The sequence below is a fragment of the Ovis aries genome, chromosome 19 (assembly GCF_016772045.2).
Source record: "Ovis aries strain OAR_USU_Benz2616 breed Rambouillet chromosome 19, ARS-UI_Ramb_v3.0, whole genome shotgun sequence".
Lineage (NCBI taxonomy): Eukaryota > Metazoa > Chordata > Mammalia > Artiodactyla > Bovidae > Ovis > Ovis aries.
The window spans coordinates 57502000-57522093 of NC_056072.1; the positions used below are offsets into that span (position 1 = coordinate 57502000).

The 20094-nt window shown below is 45.5% G+C and overlaps 1 protein-coding gene across 1 annotated transcript in view; it reads right to left on the minus strand.

Moving 5' to 3' along the window:
* Positions 1-20094, minus strand: part of C19H3orf20 (chromosome 19 C3orf20 homolog) — a 61795-nt gene that overhangs the window by 23472 nt on the left and 18229 nt on the right. The window contains exons 4-8 of the mRNA XM_042236434.2: positions 14747-14891; positions 13468-13752; positions 7367-7519; positions 6484-6604; positions 2505-2636 (exon numbers count right to left, since the gene is read on the minus strand). Coding sequence (XP_042092368.1) covers positions 2505-2636; positions 6484-6604; positions 7367-7519; positions 13468-13752; positions 14747-14891 — 836 coding nt within the window. The remainder of the gene's footprint in view (positions 1-2504; positions 2637-6483; positions 6605-7366; positions 7520-13467; positions 13753-14746; positions 14892-20094) is intronic.

Consider the following 20094-nt stretch of genomic DNA (forward strand, 5'->3'; position numbering starts at 1 on the left):
CACTTCCAGCCCATCTCAGCCTCGAGTTGTCACATTTCAAGTGCTCAACAGGCATCTGTGACTCACAGCTACCGTGTTGGAACACAAGGCTTTGGACCTCTAATTGTAGCTCATGAAGGCTGCACTTAGTTAAGGCAACATAAGATGTGAATGACTGTGGGGCTTTCCGAGGCCCAGAGGGCATGTTTGGTATGCGGACTTCAGAGCGACTTCTCTCGGCTGTTTCATGAGGGTCTTCAACTGCTTACATCGTGGTTCTCAGCTGTGTTCCAAATTTGAAAGATTATCAGACAGAAGGGTACCAGAAAAAAGATGCATTACTGCAATTTTACAGGGACAAAATTTTTCTATTACCTACTGCCTTGATAAGTCAATGCACATTTAAAAAATACAGTATAAAAAGGTTTTCAAGAAATACAGACATGGGACCGCATACATTCTGTGTACTTAGGCACCCAACAGTGACATTCAGAGTACGAACAGGGGACCAAACTGACAGAATGGCCTCAGCACTCGGCACAGTCATTTGTCTCAGCCCAGAGGGCCTTAAAACCCTGAGGCTGCTTTGGTCTTTGGTGTGGGGAGTGTAGGCTGAAGTCACAGGCATCTGAGTTTCCCGGCTGCTTGCTGAGACCCTTGAAAGAAGTCAGCAGCCCCTCAGCTTCCCTCGCTCCCCTACTCCAAGCCGGTGAAGCTGCATCACAACCACACTGACGCTTTTGCCCCTTCCATTAGACTGAACGTATCTCACAGACAAGAAGGAGTGAGGCCTCTTAAATATCCTTGGCAGGCACTCTAATGTTTATTGAATTAGCTAATCAATTAGAAAAGTTGAAATGCTACCAAAACGTAAGAACAAACAGTGCAGTGCATCCCTCCAGGAGAAACACAAGTGTTCTCTGTATCTTGCTTAGATAACACTGCTGCTGCTGCTGCTGCTGCTAAGTCGCTTCAGTCGTGTGCGACTCTGTGTGACCCCATAGACGGCAGCCTACCAGGCCCCCCTGTCCCTGGGATTCTCCAGAACACTGGTCTCCAACAAATGTCTGCCTCGCCTGTGCCCACAGAAAGGGAAACTGAGACACTTCTGAGAGTGAAACTAAAGTGAAAGTTGCTCAGTCGTGTCTGACTCTTTGCGACCCCATGGACTATAGAGACCATGGAATTCTCCAGGCCAGAATACTAGAGTGAGTAGCCATTCCCTTCTCGAGGGGATCTTCCAAACCCAGGGCTCGAACCTAGGTTTCCTGCGCTGCAGGTGCATTCTTTACCAGCTGAGCCACAGGGGAAACCCAAGAGTGAAAGGGATGGGACTAACAATTTCTGGGCTGACAAGTATGAACCAGGACTGGGCCAGGGAACACTGGGAGGTGTGGTCCCCATGCTTCCACTCAAGCAAGCCAATCCCTTGGGCGCAGTGCCAGTGGCTGCTGCCCCCAGGCGTCCTTGGCTACCCCAGTGTCTCACAGCGAATGTCAGCTGTTCTCCTCTGGACTTTAAACTCCTGGGGGATCGGGGACTTTGTCCCCTTCATCCTCTCCATCTCTCCGCAATACTATGGACCAGGCACCGAGGAGGTTCCATGAAGACCCAGTGAACGAAGAACTGGGTTTCCAGACTCTGCCACTGTCTCACCTGCCCCCTTAGCAAGTACTTCATCTAAAGCAGTCCTCACACTGAGTCCTGGGGCAACAGACACAGGTAGGAATCCCCAGTTCAGTAGAGAAGGCTGGCTTATAAATAAAGCAGTGCTGGAATGAGGGGAATCACGGCTGGGAGGGCTGAGTAAGGGGACAGGAGGGCTCTACCTGGGACAGGTTAAAGAGGTGGTGGAGAGATCAACACACAGGCACCATAATCTTCCTTCAGGAACACACTCCTGCCTACTCATTTGCTCAAGTGGTATACCAGGGACTGATCATACCCCTCAGCTCCTGGATTGGACATGACACTCAAGTCTGGCCAGTGAGAGCATCACACACTTCTGGCCACAGAGAACATTCCAGGCATGGGCACCAGATGGAGCCAATGATGTTAGTGTTGGCACCTCTACTGGAACACACAGCAAAGAGAGGTTCTTTTTCTCTTGGGAAAACCAAAGCTGGAAGAACAACGAACCCGGAGAGGCTCATGACCATCTGCTCACCATAAAGTGAGAAAAACTCCTTGAGAACGAAGCCAACAAAGAGGAGGGCGCAGTGAGGGGATGGGGAGATCTTACAGACTCCTTTGAGGGCCTGGATCCAGTCATGTCTGACGCTGCCTATCTACAGATTGACTTTTCAGTTTACTGAGCCTACACTGTCTCTTCCCATGCTTAAGCTAGTCTGCACTGGATTCTGAGGCTCCTGAATGACACTCAACACAAGTTTCAGAGAGAAGGCAGTACTGAAGTCTGACACTGAATGGTGAGCAGAAGTCCACTAGGCAGGGAAAGAGGCCAGGACTTGTATGGGGTGAGATGCTCTGGGCTCAGCCCCGGGTGACTGGCCTATGAGCCTTACCCGCTTATCATGCGATATCCCGTGGGGACAGTTGCTGGCCGATATGGGGAGCGTTACTGTCTCATTCATGGAGGTGAAGGTGACCGTCATGGTATCCTGCCCGAGCACCGTCAGCTTCATTTGCTCGTTCACCTGTGGATGAAGGAACCAGGACTCGGTGGGTCCCTGCTTCTGCTATCCCACCTACTGCTTCTGACACACCGCAAAACACAAAACCCCTCTCGGCCTGGGGCTGAGGGAACCAGATCTTTCTGGTTATTATGTTAGAATCTTGCTTTCACGGAGAAGACAAAAGAATCCCTATTTCTCTTTGCGGGATTAGCAGAAAAAGTAAGGATGCTTCTTCACCACTGACCCTTCCCTTTCCAACCCAAACCTGTAAGCAGCTGTGAAGGAGACGGAGGGATCCAACAGCCGAGTCAGCTCTTACCAGGTTGATTTCCCCCACAGAGACGGGAAAAAATACAACAAAACAACTATCCAAAGGCTCCTAAGGGTGAGCAAAGGCAGGCAGATTCCTGAGTCAAAACTTAAAACGACCAACATGGAATGAGTTCTCTCTGGCTCAAAGAACCAAAGGACAGAACCTGGGGCAAACTACAGTCACAGAAAAGTAAGGAGAAAGTTACAGAAGGGATAGAGAAATAGAGTCCTGGGTGTTATTAATAACCAGGCCACAGCTCTAGCTGATCCCTGGACCATGTGTGAACAGTGCAGACTCAAGGCAGCTGACTTCCCGGGAAAGAGAACACTGAACTGAGATTCGAGCTGCTGCCCACTACTGGTGAGACAAAGTCTGCACTATAACTCTAAGCAAGTCCACTGCCTATTAAACAAAAACAATCAACACATCAGAACTCAGAGACTCCAAAACATAACATCCACAATGTCGGCAATCCAAAACGACTCAACATGTGAAGAACCAGTCAAGTGTGAGCCATTCTCAAGGCAACAAATAACCAATCCTGTCTGATATGTCCTAGATGTTGAAATTAGCAGACAAGGCTTTATAGCAGCTAATTTAACTATGTTCGGTAAAGCAAACAAAGATATACTTATGATGAAAAAAATTAGGAAATCTCAGCAGAGAAACAGAAAATATAAAAAGCAGCTAAATGGAAATTACAGAGTTGAAAATAAATACCTGGAATTTCTAACCCTCACAGGATTAGCACAACAGCAGAATGGAAATGACAGAATAAAGTCAGTGAGCTCGGAGATATATCCATGTAACTTATGTAATCTGAAAAATAAACAGAAAAACACTGAACAACAACAAAAACAGCAGAGCTTCAGGGACCTTCAGGACAATCTTAAAAGCTCTAAAATACATGTAATTGGAGTCTCAGAAGAGATGGAAAGAGATTGGAGCACTCCCCCCACCCCTAAATAGAGGCAGAAGACTTCCCAAATTTGATGAAAGATGTGAATTTACAGATTAAAGAAGCTCAGTAAACCCCAAACAGAATTTATACGAAGATAACCACATGCAGACACATCATAGTCAAACTTGTAAAACAAAAACAGAAAAGCTTGAAAGCAGCTAGAGAAAATGAACAATGATTTAAATGACCACAGATTTCTCATCAGAAACTATGGAGGACAGACACAATGGAACATCTTTAAAATGCTAATTTTTTTAAGACGTCAAACAGAATTCCATACCCGACAAAAATATTTTTTCATAAAAACATTTTCCACATGAAAAACAACAGAATTTGTTGCCAGAAGATATTCATTTCAAGAAATGCTAAAGGAAGTTCTTCAGGCTGGAGAGAAATGATACCAGGAGGAAAATGGATTTTCAGAGAGGAATGAAAATGCTGGGAATGGTAAACATCTTGGCAGAAACAAACTAGCCACTGCAGCCTTCAAGACAGCATGCAAACTCCTCGGCCTGACATCCAATGCCTCTTGCCTCCACCCCATGATACACACAGCTCCTGGCTTCTTTTCTTGCATGAAAAGCACCTGTGAACTTTTAACAACGCCGCACCGATGCCTAACTTTGGAGACGCTATTCCTCTACCCAGAGTTCCTTCCCTCCTTCTTATCTCTATCTACAGTATGCACACTCGGGTTACACCTCAAGGCCACCTTGTCTTCCAGGCCACCCCTGACTGCACCAGACTCTGCTGTGCATTTGTGTATGCAGCTCTAGGGCCTAGAAGAATGAATTGAAACACACTGCTGAAACACGTGGTGATGTTAAAGCACCCTGCCCACCACTGTTTCAGTTCTCACAAAAGCAATGTGAGGCGAGGACGGAGGCTCTGGTGACCCATCTTGTACTGACGAGACACGAAGACTCAGAGAAGCTGAGTGGTTTTTAGAAAGCTGCACAGCCAGGGTTCAGCAAAACATTAGTACTTGACTCCTCGGATCCTCATCCCAGTTCTCTACTTGGCCACAGTGACATATAACATATGGTGCCTGCTTGCAAGCAACTTACAATCTTTTTGAATTGTAAACTTTTCACACAACTACAAAATGTTAAATATTAAGGCAATAACAATACACCTCTGGACTGGGGAGCTGGGACCTGGTCAAGCAATAAAACGACTTGTGAAAACTACAAAATCCAGAACCCACGGCAGACCAGATGAATCCGGATCTCTCTGCAGCTGTGTCTGGGGTCTGTTAAAAATGCCATGGGTGATTCTGATATTCAGCCACAACTGAGAACTTCTCCATTGCATAACTAATTGTCCAATGACTCAAATTCCTCATTTCAGTGTGGATTACCTTTTAATCCAGACAGTGGGCCCTGGAAGAAGAGAGAAATGGGCATGAACTGGAGAGCCACAAAGATAGGAAGTCTGAGTAGCGCTTTGAAGGAAGAACGATTTGGATTGGCAGAGAGAGAAGATGTATTTCAGGCCAATGGGGTGGGAAAGGTGAGTCATGTTCAAAGACTTGAATGTTTCTAAACAAAGGTATGGACTACAGGAACTGGCTTATAAGAATGAGAATCTAGTGGCCAATTTAGAGGATGAACAGGAAGGGCAGGAGATAGGATGCGTGAGCCCCACCATAAACTCCAAGAGTGATTCTGTCTGTAACTCTAACCTTTGGTGAATTCTATGTTCTATGATCTTTCTCTGAATCCCAACCCACGAGCTAATCCCTGTCTCACAGTGCTTACCCTCCTCTACCCTGTATAATTCCCCTAGACTTCTAAGTTCCTTGAGGGGTATAATCTACCTTTCTATCCCCAAGGTTGATGATTTTAAACAATGGGTGATTTTTGCCCCTCAGAGAACCTTTGGTGCTGTCTGGAGATATTTTCGGTTGTCATAACTAGGAGAGTGGGTATCACTGGCATCTGGGATGATACTGATAAATATCCTACAATGCACAATTATCACAAAGAATTACCCATCTCACAATGTCAGTGGTTCCAGGGATGAGAAACTCTGCCATAGGTAAAGTGATAAGCGCACCTAATTTGCTCTATTAGTAAATTAATGAAGTCAGTTGTTATTTAGTACTAGTAATTCATCGTTAACTTATTACTTAGTAAATCTTTGAAGAATAGCTTAACAACCCAAAGAATGAAAAAAGGATTTTTGTCTATCAGCTACCTTTAATGCTCAGGTTTTTTTTATGTCACAGATAATAAATTACAAAAACAAACACTGATGAGGGCCAAAATAATATAACTTTTCTTACTGCCACATTAGACATTAAAAACAAAACTATCAACTACTGTAGCAGTTAATTCCTAAAATAAATGACATTTTAAACTATAAAACATAACATTGTTAATAATAAAAAATACAATAGGAAGAATATTACTAAGAAAGGTCAGTACAACAGTTTCTGCAGGCAACTGAAAAGTTCACTTCAGCCAACCGTGGGCTACTGCCCATCAACGTAGGGACCTCTGGATGAGATCACAAGCTCCTAGAGGCCAGGGCTCCCGTCACACAGGCAGCCTCCTGGCTCTTAATGCCCCACCTCTGCTCCCTACCCCTACCTTGTATTCCAGAGAGAGTAAAGTCTCCGTCTTAGAAGTCCAGCTCCACTTGTGGACTACGTAGCCCTTGTGGTCGTTGGTGATGCCACCTTCCTCATCCAAGACCAAGACGTATGGGCAGCTAGGAGAGATATATAAATGAGGAGCTGCCTCCATGCCCCTGAAGGAAGCCCCCATCACTACAGGATACCAGCAGGCAGGACACTGAGACTCTGCCCTAGATGGAAGAACTGTGGACTCAAGCAAGTAGCCCCACTTCCCCCGCCTAACATGGTCTGAGGTCCCTTCACATCTGTTGATGCTACTTGGGAGAGTCTGCTAGGAAGCACAGGTCTGAGGGAGATGGTGGAGACTCAGGCTAAACCCAAGGGAGATAGAAATGGACTGTGTGCCTACAGCCCAGGAGCTTAAGCATGCAAGATCTCAGGCACCAAAATGGGAAATGGAACATATGTCTCATGAAAGTAAGTCATTCCTTCCAACACAGCTCCTTAAGAGTATCAGACAAAATCCACATTTGGCTGCCAAGAATATGTGCTACCCATGGCCTCTCCTTCACTGTTTCCTAGTATAAAACACTTCTTTTCCCTAAAAAATTCTTCCATGGACCTGACAGCCCAGATCTTGGTGTTCTGGGGGAGCAGGTGGAGCAGGGCTTGGGGAGTCTCCCCTCTCAGCAGCTGTGACATGGATCTGGCAAGTAGGGGCCTCAGGGCACCCGTGTCCCTGAGGCACCACCTGGGCCCTGCCACGCTGTCTTCCTAGACCTCTGGATGCGGACCGGCCCCTCCTCTCACCAGGGGCTCCTGCTCTCCACCTCAGTGCCCACTTCATTACCCTCAGAGACTCTCCCATGGGGCCGAGACTGCTCCCGCCTACTCACCGGGCCTTCAGGTTGTAGTGGACACAGCCCTGGCCTTCAGCGTTGAACAGGGCCAGGAAGGAGAAGCTGGGCATGTCGTTGAAGAGGCAGGTAATGGCTCTCCCTCTGCAGCACGTGGGGATCTGGCACACGGCGATGTTTCCAGAGGGGTAGCTGGCAGAAACGGTTAAGTGGAGATAACAGAGACTCTCCCGGTTCTGCTCTCAGATGCCTCATGGCGAGCACAACACTGTAAAGCAGCTTTCCTCCAATTAGAATATGAATTTTAAAAAAAATCCCAATAGATGCATAACAGGAGTCCCAAAGATGAAGTAGGGGGACAGAAAGAATGTTTGAAGATATAATGGTTGAAAACTTTTCATGGAAGATATGACTGTGTATGTTCACAAAACTCAACAAACTCCAAGTACAATAAACTCAAACAGAGCCACACTGAGACACATTACTATCAAATGGCATAAAGACAAAGACTCTTGAAAGCAGCAAAAGAAGAGACTTATCATGTACAAAGGATCCTTAATATGACCGGCCAATTTGTCATCAAAAAACAAGGCGGCCAGAGGTACTGGGATGTAACATTTAAAGAGCTGAAAGAAAAAGCTATCAACCAAGACTTCTATATTGAGTACAACTATTCTTCAAAATGAAGGAGAAATTAAAATTTTCCAGATAAACTAAAGCTGAGGGAGTTAACCACTAGTACACCTGCCCAACAAAAAATGCTAAAAGGAGTTCTTAAGGCTGAAATGAAAAAACACTTATTGTTGTCACTAAGTGACACTTATTGTCAGTCACTAAGTCATGATTGACTTTTTGCAACTCCAGGGACTGCAGCACGCCAGGTTCCTCGGTCCTCCACTATCTCCCAGAGGTTGCTCAAATTCATGTCCATTAAGTCAGTGATGCTACCTAACCATCTCATCTTCTGCCTCATCTTTCTTCTTTTGCCTTTAATCTTTCCCAGCATCAAGATCTTTTCCAGTGAATCAGCTCTTTGCAACAGGTGGCCAAAGTACTGGAGCTTCAGCATCAGTCCTTCCAATGAATATTCAGGATTGATTTCCTTTAGGGTTGACTGGTTGGATCTCCTTGCTGTCCAAGGGACTCTCAAGAGTCTTCTCCAGCAGCACAGTTTGAAAGCTTCAGTTCTTGAGCACTCAGTCTTCTTTATGGTCCAGCTCTCACATTCATACGTGACTACCGGAAAAACCGTCGCTTTGACTATATGGAACTTTGTTGGCCAAGAGATATCTCTGCTTTTTAATATGCTATCTAGGTTGGTCACAGCTTTCCTTCCAAGGAGCGTCTTTTAATTTCATGGCTACAGTCATTGTCTGCAGTGATTCTGGAGCCCAGGAAAATAAAATCTGCCACTGCTTCCACTTTTTCCTCTTCTGTTTGCCATGAAGTAATGGGACTGGATGCCATTATCTCAGTTTTCTGAATGTTGAGTGTTAAGCCAGTTTTTTCTCTCTCCTCTTTCACCCTCATCAGGAGGCTCTTTCCTTCCTCTTCACTTTCTGCCATTAGAGTGGCATCATCTGCATATTTGAGGTTACTGATATTTCTCCTGACAATCTTGATTCCAGCTTGTGATTCATCCAGCCTGGCATTTTCCATGATGAACTCTACATATAAGTTAAATAGGCAGGGTGACAACTTACAGCTTTGTCATACCCCTTTCCCAATTTGGAACCAGTCCACCATTCCATGTCCAGTTCTAACTGTTGCTTCTTGACCTAGACACAGGTTTCTCAGAAGAGAGTTAAGGTGGTCTGGTACTCCCATCTTTTCAAGAATTTTCCACAGTTTGCTGTGATCTGCACACTCAAGGCTTTAGTGTAGCCAGTGAAGGAGACATAGATGTTTTTCTGGAATTCCTTTGCTTTCTCCATGATCCACTGAATGTTGGCAATTTGATCTCTGGTTCCTCTGCCTCTTTGAAATTCAGCTTGTACATCTGGAAGTTCTCGGTTCAGGTACTGCTGAAGCTGAGTTTGAAGGATTTGGAACATAACGTTGCCAGGACGTGAAAACACACTTGAAAATAACTCAAAGACACACAAAGGAACAAAGAACACTGACAAAGGTCACTACATAAGTAAATACATGATTCAGTATTATATTATTTTTGGTTTATAATTATTTTTTCCCATATAATTTGAAAGAACAATTACATAAAATAATAATTGTAAATCTATGTTAGTGGCACACAACGTATATATAAAGAGTTAATTTCTGTTAATAACAAAATAAAAGAGGAGGAATGGAGCTGTATAGGAGCAGAGTCTTATATGCTATTGAGGTTATGTTGGTATTTACTCAAACTAATTTGTTGTCAATTGCAATTAATTTCTTGAGACTATTGTAACTAAGTACCACAAACTGGGTGACTTAAATAGCAGAAGTTTATTCTCTCATGGTCTGGAGTCTAGAAACCTGAAATTAAGAGCTGATAGGGCTATGTTCTCAGAGGCTCTGGGGAAGAACACTTCCTTGCCTCTTCCTACTTTTCTGGTGGTTACCAAGAATCTTCAGGATTCCTTTGTTCACAGACGCATCATTCTAACCTTTATCTCAATCATCACATGATCGTTTTCTCTGCGTGTTTGTTTTCTCTTCTTCTAGGGACATCAATAGATGAGGACTCAATTCTAATCCAATGTAACTGCATCTTAATAATTATATCCCATCATACCAGGGAACCACTAAGAAAATAACTAGAAAATATGGAGAAAAGTAAATCAGAGAGCTATGATATAATTCAGCAATCCCACTCTTGGGTATGCTGCTGCTGCTAAGTCGCGTCAGTCGTGTCCGACTCTGTGCGATCCCATAGATGGCAGCCCACCAGGCTCCCCCGTCCCTGGGATTCTCCAGACAAGAACACTGGAGTGGGTTGCCATTTCCTTCTCCAATGCATGAAAGTGAAGTCGCACCGTCGTGTCCGACTCTTATAGACCCCATGGACTGCAGCCCACCAGGCTCCTCCGCCCATGGGATTTTCCAGGCAAGGGTACTGGAGTGGGGTGCCATTGCCTTCTCTGACTCTTGGGTATATATCTGGAGAAAAATATGGTTTGAATGAGCACCCCAATGTTCACTGCAGCATTGTTTACAACAGCCAAGACATGGAAGCAACCTAAATGTCTGCTGACAGATGAGCGGATAGAGAAAGATGTCGTACATATATACAACGGAATATCACTCAGCCATTAAAAAGAGCGAAATAAGGCCACTTGCAGCAACATAAAGGGACCTGGAGATTATCATACTAAGTGAAGAAAGTCAGAGAAGGACAAATATCATATGATGTTGCTTACATGCAGAATAAAAAGAAAACGTACAAATGAACTTCTTTACAAAACAGAAATATAGTCACAGATGTAGAAAACAAGCTTGTGGTTACCAGGAGGGAAAGGGTGGGGGGGGGAGATAAACTGGGAGACTGGGACTGACACATACACACCACTATATAAAAAGCAGAGAACCAAGAACCTACTGGCTGGCACAGAGAATTGTCCTCAATGCTCCGCCATGACCAACACGGGAAAAGAATCTTAAAAAGAGCAGATATAGTAAATCAACTATGTATCAATTTTTTAAAAGATGAAAAAAATTAAAGAGTGGAGATTCACTTCACTGTACAGCAGAAACTACTAACTGTGTAAATCAATTATATTCCAATAAAATTAAAAAAAATATTTGTATTAAAGGAGAATGATAGCAAATCAACAACTGAACCTTCCACTGTAATGAACCATTAAACGGAGAGCAAAGTAAAACTAAAGCTACCAGAAGGAGGAAATAATATAAGAAGAGAAAACAAAGAACAGAAAAAGACAATAGAGAGAACCCCAAAACCCCCAAACTGTTTCTCTGAACAGCCCTGTGAAGTTAGCAAAACTCTAGCTAGACTGAGGGGTGGGGAGGTGGGGAGGAAGACTCAACCCAACAGTTGCACTTGTGTTTTGGCCACAGGAACACAGACGCTGTCCTTCAAGATCACTGGGTCCCACTTCGTCATTTTATAATGCAGAGGAGTAAGTCCCAGAGGGATGCAGGGGCTTGGGCAGGGTCACCAAGAACTGGGCCTAGAGTCCAGGCCTCCTCCTCCGCTCCTCCCACAGCCGAACTACATTAATGGCCAGGATGTGATGATCACTGGGGATGAGGTCAAGCACACCCGCGTCGATGGCTCAGGTCTCCAGCAGGAGACATTCGGGATTCTGCGGCAGGGGAGCGAGTATGGATCCCTACAGGCTAAGCTGTGTGCGGGCCCCCAAACCCCTGACCTATACTCATTCACCCTCTCTGGTGGCAGCTTAACTCACAGACACAGGCTTCGTGAGCTCTGGGGAATGGTCCCATTCAATGCAATGTGGAGTCAGTCAGAGGGGCAGCCCCACGACCCCTGTGAGCAGCAGCTGCCTAATAAGGAGTTCAACATACAGGGGGCCCTGGAAGCGGGGCTGAGAGAGGGTGATGAATGCACTCATTTATGGCCAGAGAAACAATAGGACTCCTGTGACAGGCACTACAGTTCTGAATGCCCAGTTCAGTGGAGAGGAAGCCAAAGAAAATGAGGGGCCATGGCCGGCGGACCTGCTGAGCTGCCTGCTGAGACAGCTCAGAGAGCCACCCTCTCTGCCAAAGGTGGTGAACCCTGTATGCTTAGTGGTTTTATTAGTAAAATGAGGTTTCCCCCTGGCTTCCAGAACCCCTGTCCTGCTCTCTGTGGGAGGGAATAATCCTGAAAGGCATAAAAATGGTGCTGGGAAGAGGGCCCTGAATAGAGGTCAGGAGACCCTGGATCCACGCCTGGCTCTGCCAACAGTTTCCCCTGTGGCATTGGGTGAGTCACCCCTCTGGGTCTTGGTTTCCCTGTTGCTACAACGAAGGGACAAGAATGAAAAGACTGGTGTCTCTTTGCATCTCGTCCAACTTAGGCTGCAGAGTCTGGAGTCAGCACCCTGCCCTCTCTGGCCGCAGAGCCTTGCTGACAAACAGGCTGTGCATCTGAGTCCGGTCCAGCTCTAGAGCATGTTGGGGAGAGGGCGACAGGGGCCCCGTAAGGAGCATAGGGTGCAAGCTGCCTTCCTGATACACTGTTTCTCCCCCGCACCGTTCTCCAAAGGGAGCCCTCTCTCACCAATCTACACCCAAATTCAAACTCCTTTCCCTCATTTCAGAAGAAAGCACTCATAGTCAAGTTGCTCCCTCCAAGGTCAAGTGGCACCTTCATTCTATTCACCATCACATATGATACTCGAGAAACATTTGTGTAAAAAAAAGCAATCTGACTCCATTCACTCTAAAATATGCATAACCCTCAGCATTTACCCAACGAGGATTTGCATATTAGAAATCTCACTTTTCATCAGTCTAGCGTTCTGCAATCCAGGTACACAGACAAGCTGTGGAGGTCTGCAGACCCCTGCAACCACAGGCCATGCTTCCCTGCATGTCTCAGTGCATGTTTCCAGGAAGAGGGTCTACACCTTTCACCAGACTCTCAAAGGGAACATGTGTCCCCCTGGGCCACTCCCACACCGCGAGGCTGCGACCCAGCTGCCCATGTGCTCATGAGTGCAGACAGACTTCTGCTGCAGAGCAACTCGGGCGGGCACATGCCAGGTGGGGTTCTGGGCTGTGGATCAGACTCCAAATACATGGATCTTGTGGGCAAAGTATTCAAGAACCACAGGGCTCATCCAGTGAGCCTGGAACAGAAAGATGAAGACTCTCCCACCTGGACTGAGGGTCTCCTATCATCTTGTCTCAGCTAGAGATGTTCTGTGTCTCTAACCTCTTGTTGCCTGGGAGAACCCTGAAGGCAGAGACCACTGCTATACCCCCAGCACAGGCTGACACGTGATCATACACAGCTGGCCTTGTTGCATCCTGGTTGATAGGACCTGAACTGGAGGCTTGACTCTCAGGACTTCTTCCTCTGACCTGGACAAATTCTTAATACCCTGGAGCACCGGTCACCAGGCTTCTCTGATCAACTGAAAAGCCAAAGGAAGCACCCCGGCTTTATCAAACCCTGGCGTTCTCCAGGCTGAGCTGCAGGGAGAAAGGACCGAACAGAAGGATACTAAACAAAGGAGGACCCATCGTAGAAGGAGTAATGCAACTTGATGAACTTCCTGGGCCCCTTCCACTCCAGAGAGTGCCGGCTGGAGTGGAGGTGGTAGGCGGGAGGCTGGTGAGGGGTGGGAGCATAAGTCTGAGCACCCGGAGGGTGAGGGTGGTGGGAGCTCTGGGTCTGAGCATCCCCTTTGGGGGTCGACATTAGATGAGGGGGCATCTTTGCCCTGTAGTTGCGTATGATGATGGGGTAGAAGATATTCCTCCCTTTCCACGAGACCCTTTCGGCTTCTCTGCAGGGAAGGAGATCAACATGTCTTCTAGCCACTTGGCTCTCACTCACCAGGGAGGCTCCCTGTAGCTCCTCCCCAGCTCCCAAGACTCCCATCCCATCTCCCTGTCCCCGGAGGACCTTCTCCCACCCCAACACCTCATCCTCACAGGTAATGTTTTTAGGAAGAACTGGGAAGGGCTGTACCCCTGTCAGACCACTCCTGGCCTCATTTCCACCTTTTGCACAGTGGTGGAGACCCACGGGGTGGGCCTGTGTGCAAAATGGGATGGGGAGCTGGAGGCTTTGATCCCCTCCCAATCCTGAGGTTACAAAGGAAGACAGCTTCCTTCTGAAATGTCACAGTTATGAGCAAACTGGGTGGCTGCCCTCTACCCAAGCTCTACAGCTGCAGAGACAGTCGCCCAGGAGCTCCAGGACACGTATATGCTTAGATGTGACTACGTTTGAAGTCCTTCATGGGCCTTGCTCCAGGGAACAAGGCAAATGCAGGTTCACCTGCTGGGACTCGTGACCCACAAAATCATAAATATCATTAATCACCCATGTAGATATGTTTTGTTTGAGAGGTGTTTCTCTTTTTCCAAAGAGAACATCTAACAAATTGTGTTAAAAAATAAACATGCTTAACTACAAGGGTGTGTAAATTATAGGAAGCCATGCAAAGGGGTCTCACTGGTGAGGAGGCAAGAAGCATTGCCCTGGGTCAGGCTCACTGAGCTAGAGGACCTCAGACAATGCTTTCCTACCGTGCACTTGGGGTACCTCAGCTTCCTCATCTGCAGAATGAGCATAAACCTACCTTCTTCATAAGGTTACAGTATGACTGAAAAGGAGAATGAATGGCAAAGGACTAGGGATGTGCGTGTGAGGGATGGCAAAGACCCCTCCACTGTCGCTGGGGGCACCGGGTGGCCAACACCCCCAGGATGCCCCTTCCACACACACAGGCCATGCCCTCCTCTCCCACCTGCCCCAACCACTGGGGCGCTCACATAACACGACACATCTCCTGCAGCTTCTCCCGGGCTTCAGGGCAAGGGTCGCTCAACTCGATAACCTCGGAGGCAGAGGTTCCCGCTCCTGCTCCTCGCTGCGGGGACGCCAAAGCATCGTCCGCATTTTTGGGTTTGCCTGTAGCTGGAGATGAAGAGGTTAAGGACGGTTTGAGACAATGGTTTCTCAAGATGCTCCTGTTTACCTGGGGAGAGGGGCTGGGGAGGGCAGCAGAGCCGCATCCTTTGAGTCAAAATAACTGGGAATCATTTATGCTTCCAGAGGCAGGAACTCCCAGCAGGTCTTATGAAACAGGCGTCACTCTGTGAGTCAACTGAGTGGGTGTCAGGAACATTCATGCAGGATGGTGAATCCAGCCACGTTTCCCCAAGCGCGGCCTGGTTCTGGATAGGGAGAGGACACCTATGGCTGCCGTGGATACAGAAGGGATTCCTTGTGATACTTTGACTTAAGACAAAACGTCTCAATTCCAGCTCAAGGAATGGGCTTCAACACTTCTGTAATGCTGGCTCATCTCAGCCTTCAGCAGAGGGCAGTATATGGACTGAGACTTGGAGTGTGATGTTTTGGAGTTTTCTGCATGTGTTTGTGGTAAAATACATATAACAAAAACGTACCAACTTCATTTTTAAGAGGCCAGTTCAGAGGTATCAAATACACTCACGGTGCTGTGCAACTGTTATCACCATCTATTCCCATAACTCTTTACATTTTGTAAAACTGAAACTGCAGCAATAACTCCCCGTTCTCCCCTCCCGCCAGCCCCTGGCAACCACCAGTCTAACTTTCTATCTTTATGATTTTGACTATTCTAAGTGCCTTGTATAAGTGGAGTCATACAGTATTTGACTTTTTTGTGACTGGTATATTTCATGTGGTATAATGTCCTCAAGGTTCACTGATATTTTAACAATACTGCAGAATTCCCTTCCTTTTTAAGGCTGAACAATATTCCATAGGTACAGACCAAATTTTATTTTTTGACCACACCATGTGGCATGTGGATCTTAGTTCCCCAACCAGGGATCGAACTCATGCCCCCTGCCCTGGAAGCATGGCATCTTGACCACTGGATCTCCAGGGATGACCCATGACCAACTATTCTTTATCCATCATTTACTGATAGACAGTTGAGTTTCACCCATGTTTTAGCTACTGTGAATAAAGCTGCTATGGACACTTGTAGAAACGCCTCTTTGAGACCCTGCTTCTAATTCTTTTGGGTATATGCTGAGAATTGAAATCACTGGATTATATGGTAATTCCATGTTTAATTTTTGAGGAACTGCCATGCTGTCTTCCACAGTAAACCTGGCTGTACCATTTGACATTCCTACCAACAGTGCGAAAGGGTTCCAACATCTCTGCATTTTCACCAGCACTTGTTTTCTGGTTTTTGACAGTAATCATCCTACTGGGGGTGAGGTAGTATCTCATTGTAGTTTTGATATCCATTCTCCCAATAGTTAGTGATGTTGAACCTCTTTTAATGTGTCTATGGGCCACCTATATCTTCTTTGGAGAAATGTCTATTCAAGTCCTTTGCCCATTTTTGAATCAGGTTGTTTTTTTGTTCTTGAGTTTTAGAAGCTCTCTATATATTCTGGATATCACTCCCTCATCAGACATGATTTGCAATTATTTCCTGCCATTCTGTGGACTCCCTTTTTGTCAATAGTGTCTTCTGATGCACAAAATTTTAAAAATTCATGAAATGCAATGTGTCTATGTTTCTCTTTCTTGGCCAATGCCTCTGGTGACATATCCAGAGGAATGAGTCATTGGATCCTGGATTGGATTATGGGTTCACTGAATCATGAATCATTGTGAAATCCAATGTCATAATGTTTTTGTCTCATTTTCTTCTAAGCGTTTTACTGTTTTAGGTCTTACATTTAAGTCCCTGATCCATTTTGAGTTAATTTTTATATATGGTGTTAAGGGTCCAGTTTCATTCTCTTGCATGTGGATATCCAGTTTTCCCATCACCATTTGTTGAAAAGACTATCTTTTCCCCATTGAATGGTCTTGGAACCCTGTCAAAAATCATTTGCTCATATATGTAAACATTTATTTCTGGGTTCTCTACTCCATTTCATCGGTTAATATGTTTGTCACGGTGACAGTACTGCACTATTTTGATGAGTGCAGCTTTCCAGTAAGTTTGCAATTTTGTGAGTCCTCCAGTTTTACTGTCCTTTTTAAAATATTTATTTGCTTTTACTTATTTATGTGGCTGTCCTGGATCTTAGCTGTGGCCTGCAGGATCTTCTGTCTTTGTTGCAGCATGCACGATCTTCCAGTTGCAACATGTGGGATCCACTTCCCTGACGAGGGAATGAATTCAGGTCCCTGCATGGGGAGGAGAGTCTTGGCCACTGGGCCACTAAGGAAAGTCCCCTGTTGCTCTTTTCAAGATTTTTTCTGACCCCTCTGGTCTCTTGAGATTTCTTATAACTTTCAGGACGAGTTTTCCTATTTCTTCAAAAAACATCTTTAGGGGACATCCTTAGTGGTCCAGTGGTTAAGGATCTGCGTGCCAATTCAGGGAACATGGGTTCCATCCCTGGTCAAGGAAGATTACACGTGTCATGGAGCGACTAAGCCCACGTGTCACAACTACTGAGCCTGCACTCTAGAGTCCATAAGCTGAAACTACCAAGCCTGCGTGCTGCCACTACTAGAGCCTGCACACCCTAAGGCCAGTGGCAACAAGAGAAGTCACTGCAACAGGAAGTCGATGCACTGCAACGAGAGAAGCCTCCACTTGCTACAACCGGAGAAAGTCTATGCAGCAACGAAGACCCAGCACAGCCTAAATAAATTAATTTTAAAAAAACTTTGGCATTTTGATAGTGATTGTATTGCGCCTTAGACTACTTGAGGAAGTACTGACATTTTAACAACGTCACATCTTCCAATTCACGAACGTGGAATGTGTTCCCATTTATGTCTTCTTTAATTTCCTTAACCAATGTTTTATAGTTTTCATTGCACAAGTTTTTCACCTCTTTTGCTAATTCCTAAGTGTTTGACTCTTGTTACTTTTGTAAATGGGACTGTTTTCATAATTTCCTTTTCAATTGTTTACTGTTCATGTATAGAAATAAAGCCGACTTTTGTGTTGACTTTGTAGCCTGCTACTTTGCTAAATTCATTTATTAGTTCTAACAGCTTCTTTTGTGTAGAATATTTAGGGTTTTCTCCATATAAGAAAAGCTATGACAAACCTAGACAGCGTATTTTAAAAGAGACATTACTCTGCCAACAAAGGTCCATCTAGTCAAAGCTATGGTTTTTCCAGTCATCGTGTATGGATGTGAGAGTTGGACCATAAAGAAGGCTGAGCGCCGAAGAATTGATGCTTTTGAAGTGTGGTGTTGGAGAAGACTCTTGAGAGCCCCTTGGACTGCAAGAAGATCAAATCAGTCGATCCTAAAGGAGATCAGTCCTGAATATTCATTGGAAGGACTGATACTGACGCTGAAATTCAAATACTTTGGCCACCTGATGTGAAGAGCTGACTCACTGGAAAAGAACCTGATGTTGGGAAAGACAGAAAGCAGGAGGATAAGAGGATGACAGAGGATGAGATGGTTGGATGGCATCCTGGACTCAATGGAGATGAGTTTGAGCAAGCTCCAGGAGACGGTGAAGGACAGGGACGCCTGGCGCACTGCAGTCCGTGGGGTCACAAAGAGCTGGAGGTGGCTGAGCGACTGAACAACCACCATATAAGACCATATCATCTGCAAACAGGTACTTTTAACTCCTTCTTTTCAATGTGAATGCCGTTTATTTTTCTTGCTTAACCGCTCTGGTTAGAGCTTCTTGTAACATGTTGAACAGAGGTGAAAGCAGACATCCTTGCTTCGTATCTGATTATAGTGGAAAAGCTCTCATCTTTTACCACTGAATACGATGTCCACTGTGCAGTTTTCATATATGACTTGTATTAAGTGGAAGTCGTTTCCTTCTATTCCTAGTTTGTTGAGTGCTTTTTTTTTTTTATCATAAGAGGAAGTTAAGTTTTGTCAAATGCTTTTTCTGCATCAACTGAGAAGATCATGTGGATTTTTATCCCTTCATTCTGTTAATGTGATATATTACTATGATTGAATTTTACCTGTTAAACCATGCTTGCCTTCCAGGAATAAATCCTGCTTGGTGTCACGTTATATAATCCTTTTAATATGCTGCCAAATTCTGTTTGCTAATATTTTGCTAAGGATTTTGACATCAATGTTCATCAAGTATACTGGTTTCTTGTAATTTTCTTATAGTGTCTTTGGCTCTGATATCAGGGCAACACTGGCCTCATGGAATGAGTTGGGAAGCGTTCCCTCTTCGATTTGGGGGAAAAATTTTAGAATGATTGGCATTAGCTCTTCCTTGAATGTCTGGTAGAATTCATCGTTGAAATTTTATAATTTCCCATGTGTTACCTTTATGGAGATCTTTATTTCTCCCTGTGAGTTTGTGGTTCTGTCTAGTGTCCTTTCATTTCACTTTGCAGGACTCCCTTGAAGGCTCTGTTCCTTCTTCTTCAATCTTTTTCTTTCTGTTCTTCAAACTCAGTAATTTCCATTGTCCTGTCTTTGAGTTCATGGATTTTCTTCTGTCTGCTGAAATCTGTAGTGGCAATATTTTATGCTTATTTCATTTAAGTGTTAGGTGGCATGAGGATATGATGACGTAAAACTGTGGAGGTGATCATCCGTGGCTGAATTTCCAGAAACATCTATTCAGATCCAACGTGCTTCTGAGCCTCTGCTGCCCACTCAGCTGGAGCCATATGCTCTCCTTTGATATATGCAGGATCATCTTCACCTTGGTCTCAAAACCAAAATGAGACTTCAGGCAAGGGGCACTGCTTAGGCGCCACCTGAGCCATGAAAGCTTCAGAATGGCATCTTCCTCACTGTTAGCCAAGACTTGAGGTCTCTGGTTGGTACCTGGGTACCATCTCCGGTACCTGCCACCTTCAGTGGTTCGTAGTCCCTTCCCTGACTCCTCCAGCCACCAGACCAGAGGCCCAGCTACCTGCTGCTAAGCTCCTAGAACACCTTCTGGCCTGAGCACTCATTTCTGGCTTGCCCCTGGTTGGTTTGGATCCCAAAGTATGACAACCAGGAACAACCGTTGACAGACTTCTCTGAGTTCTCTGCCCGAAAAGCTGGGCTATGCTCCAGAAATAGCTGTTGTCCACTCGGAGAGTAGGTGCAACTCCCTTTCATGTCTGTGTGACCCTAGAATGGCAAAGAGGGCCAGCTGTGACAGCATGAGCACGTGGAACAGGTAGCAGAGGTTCCAAACCCAAAGTGAC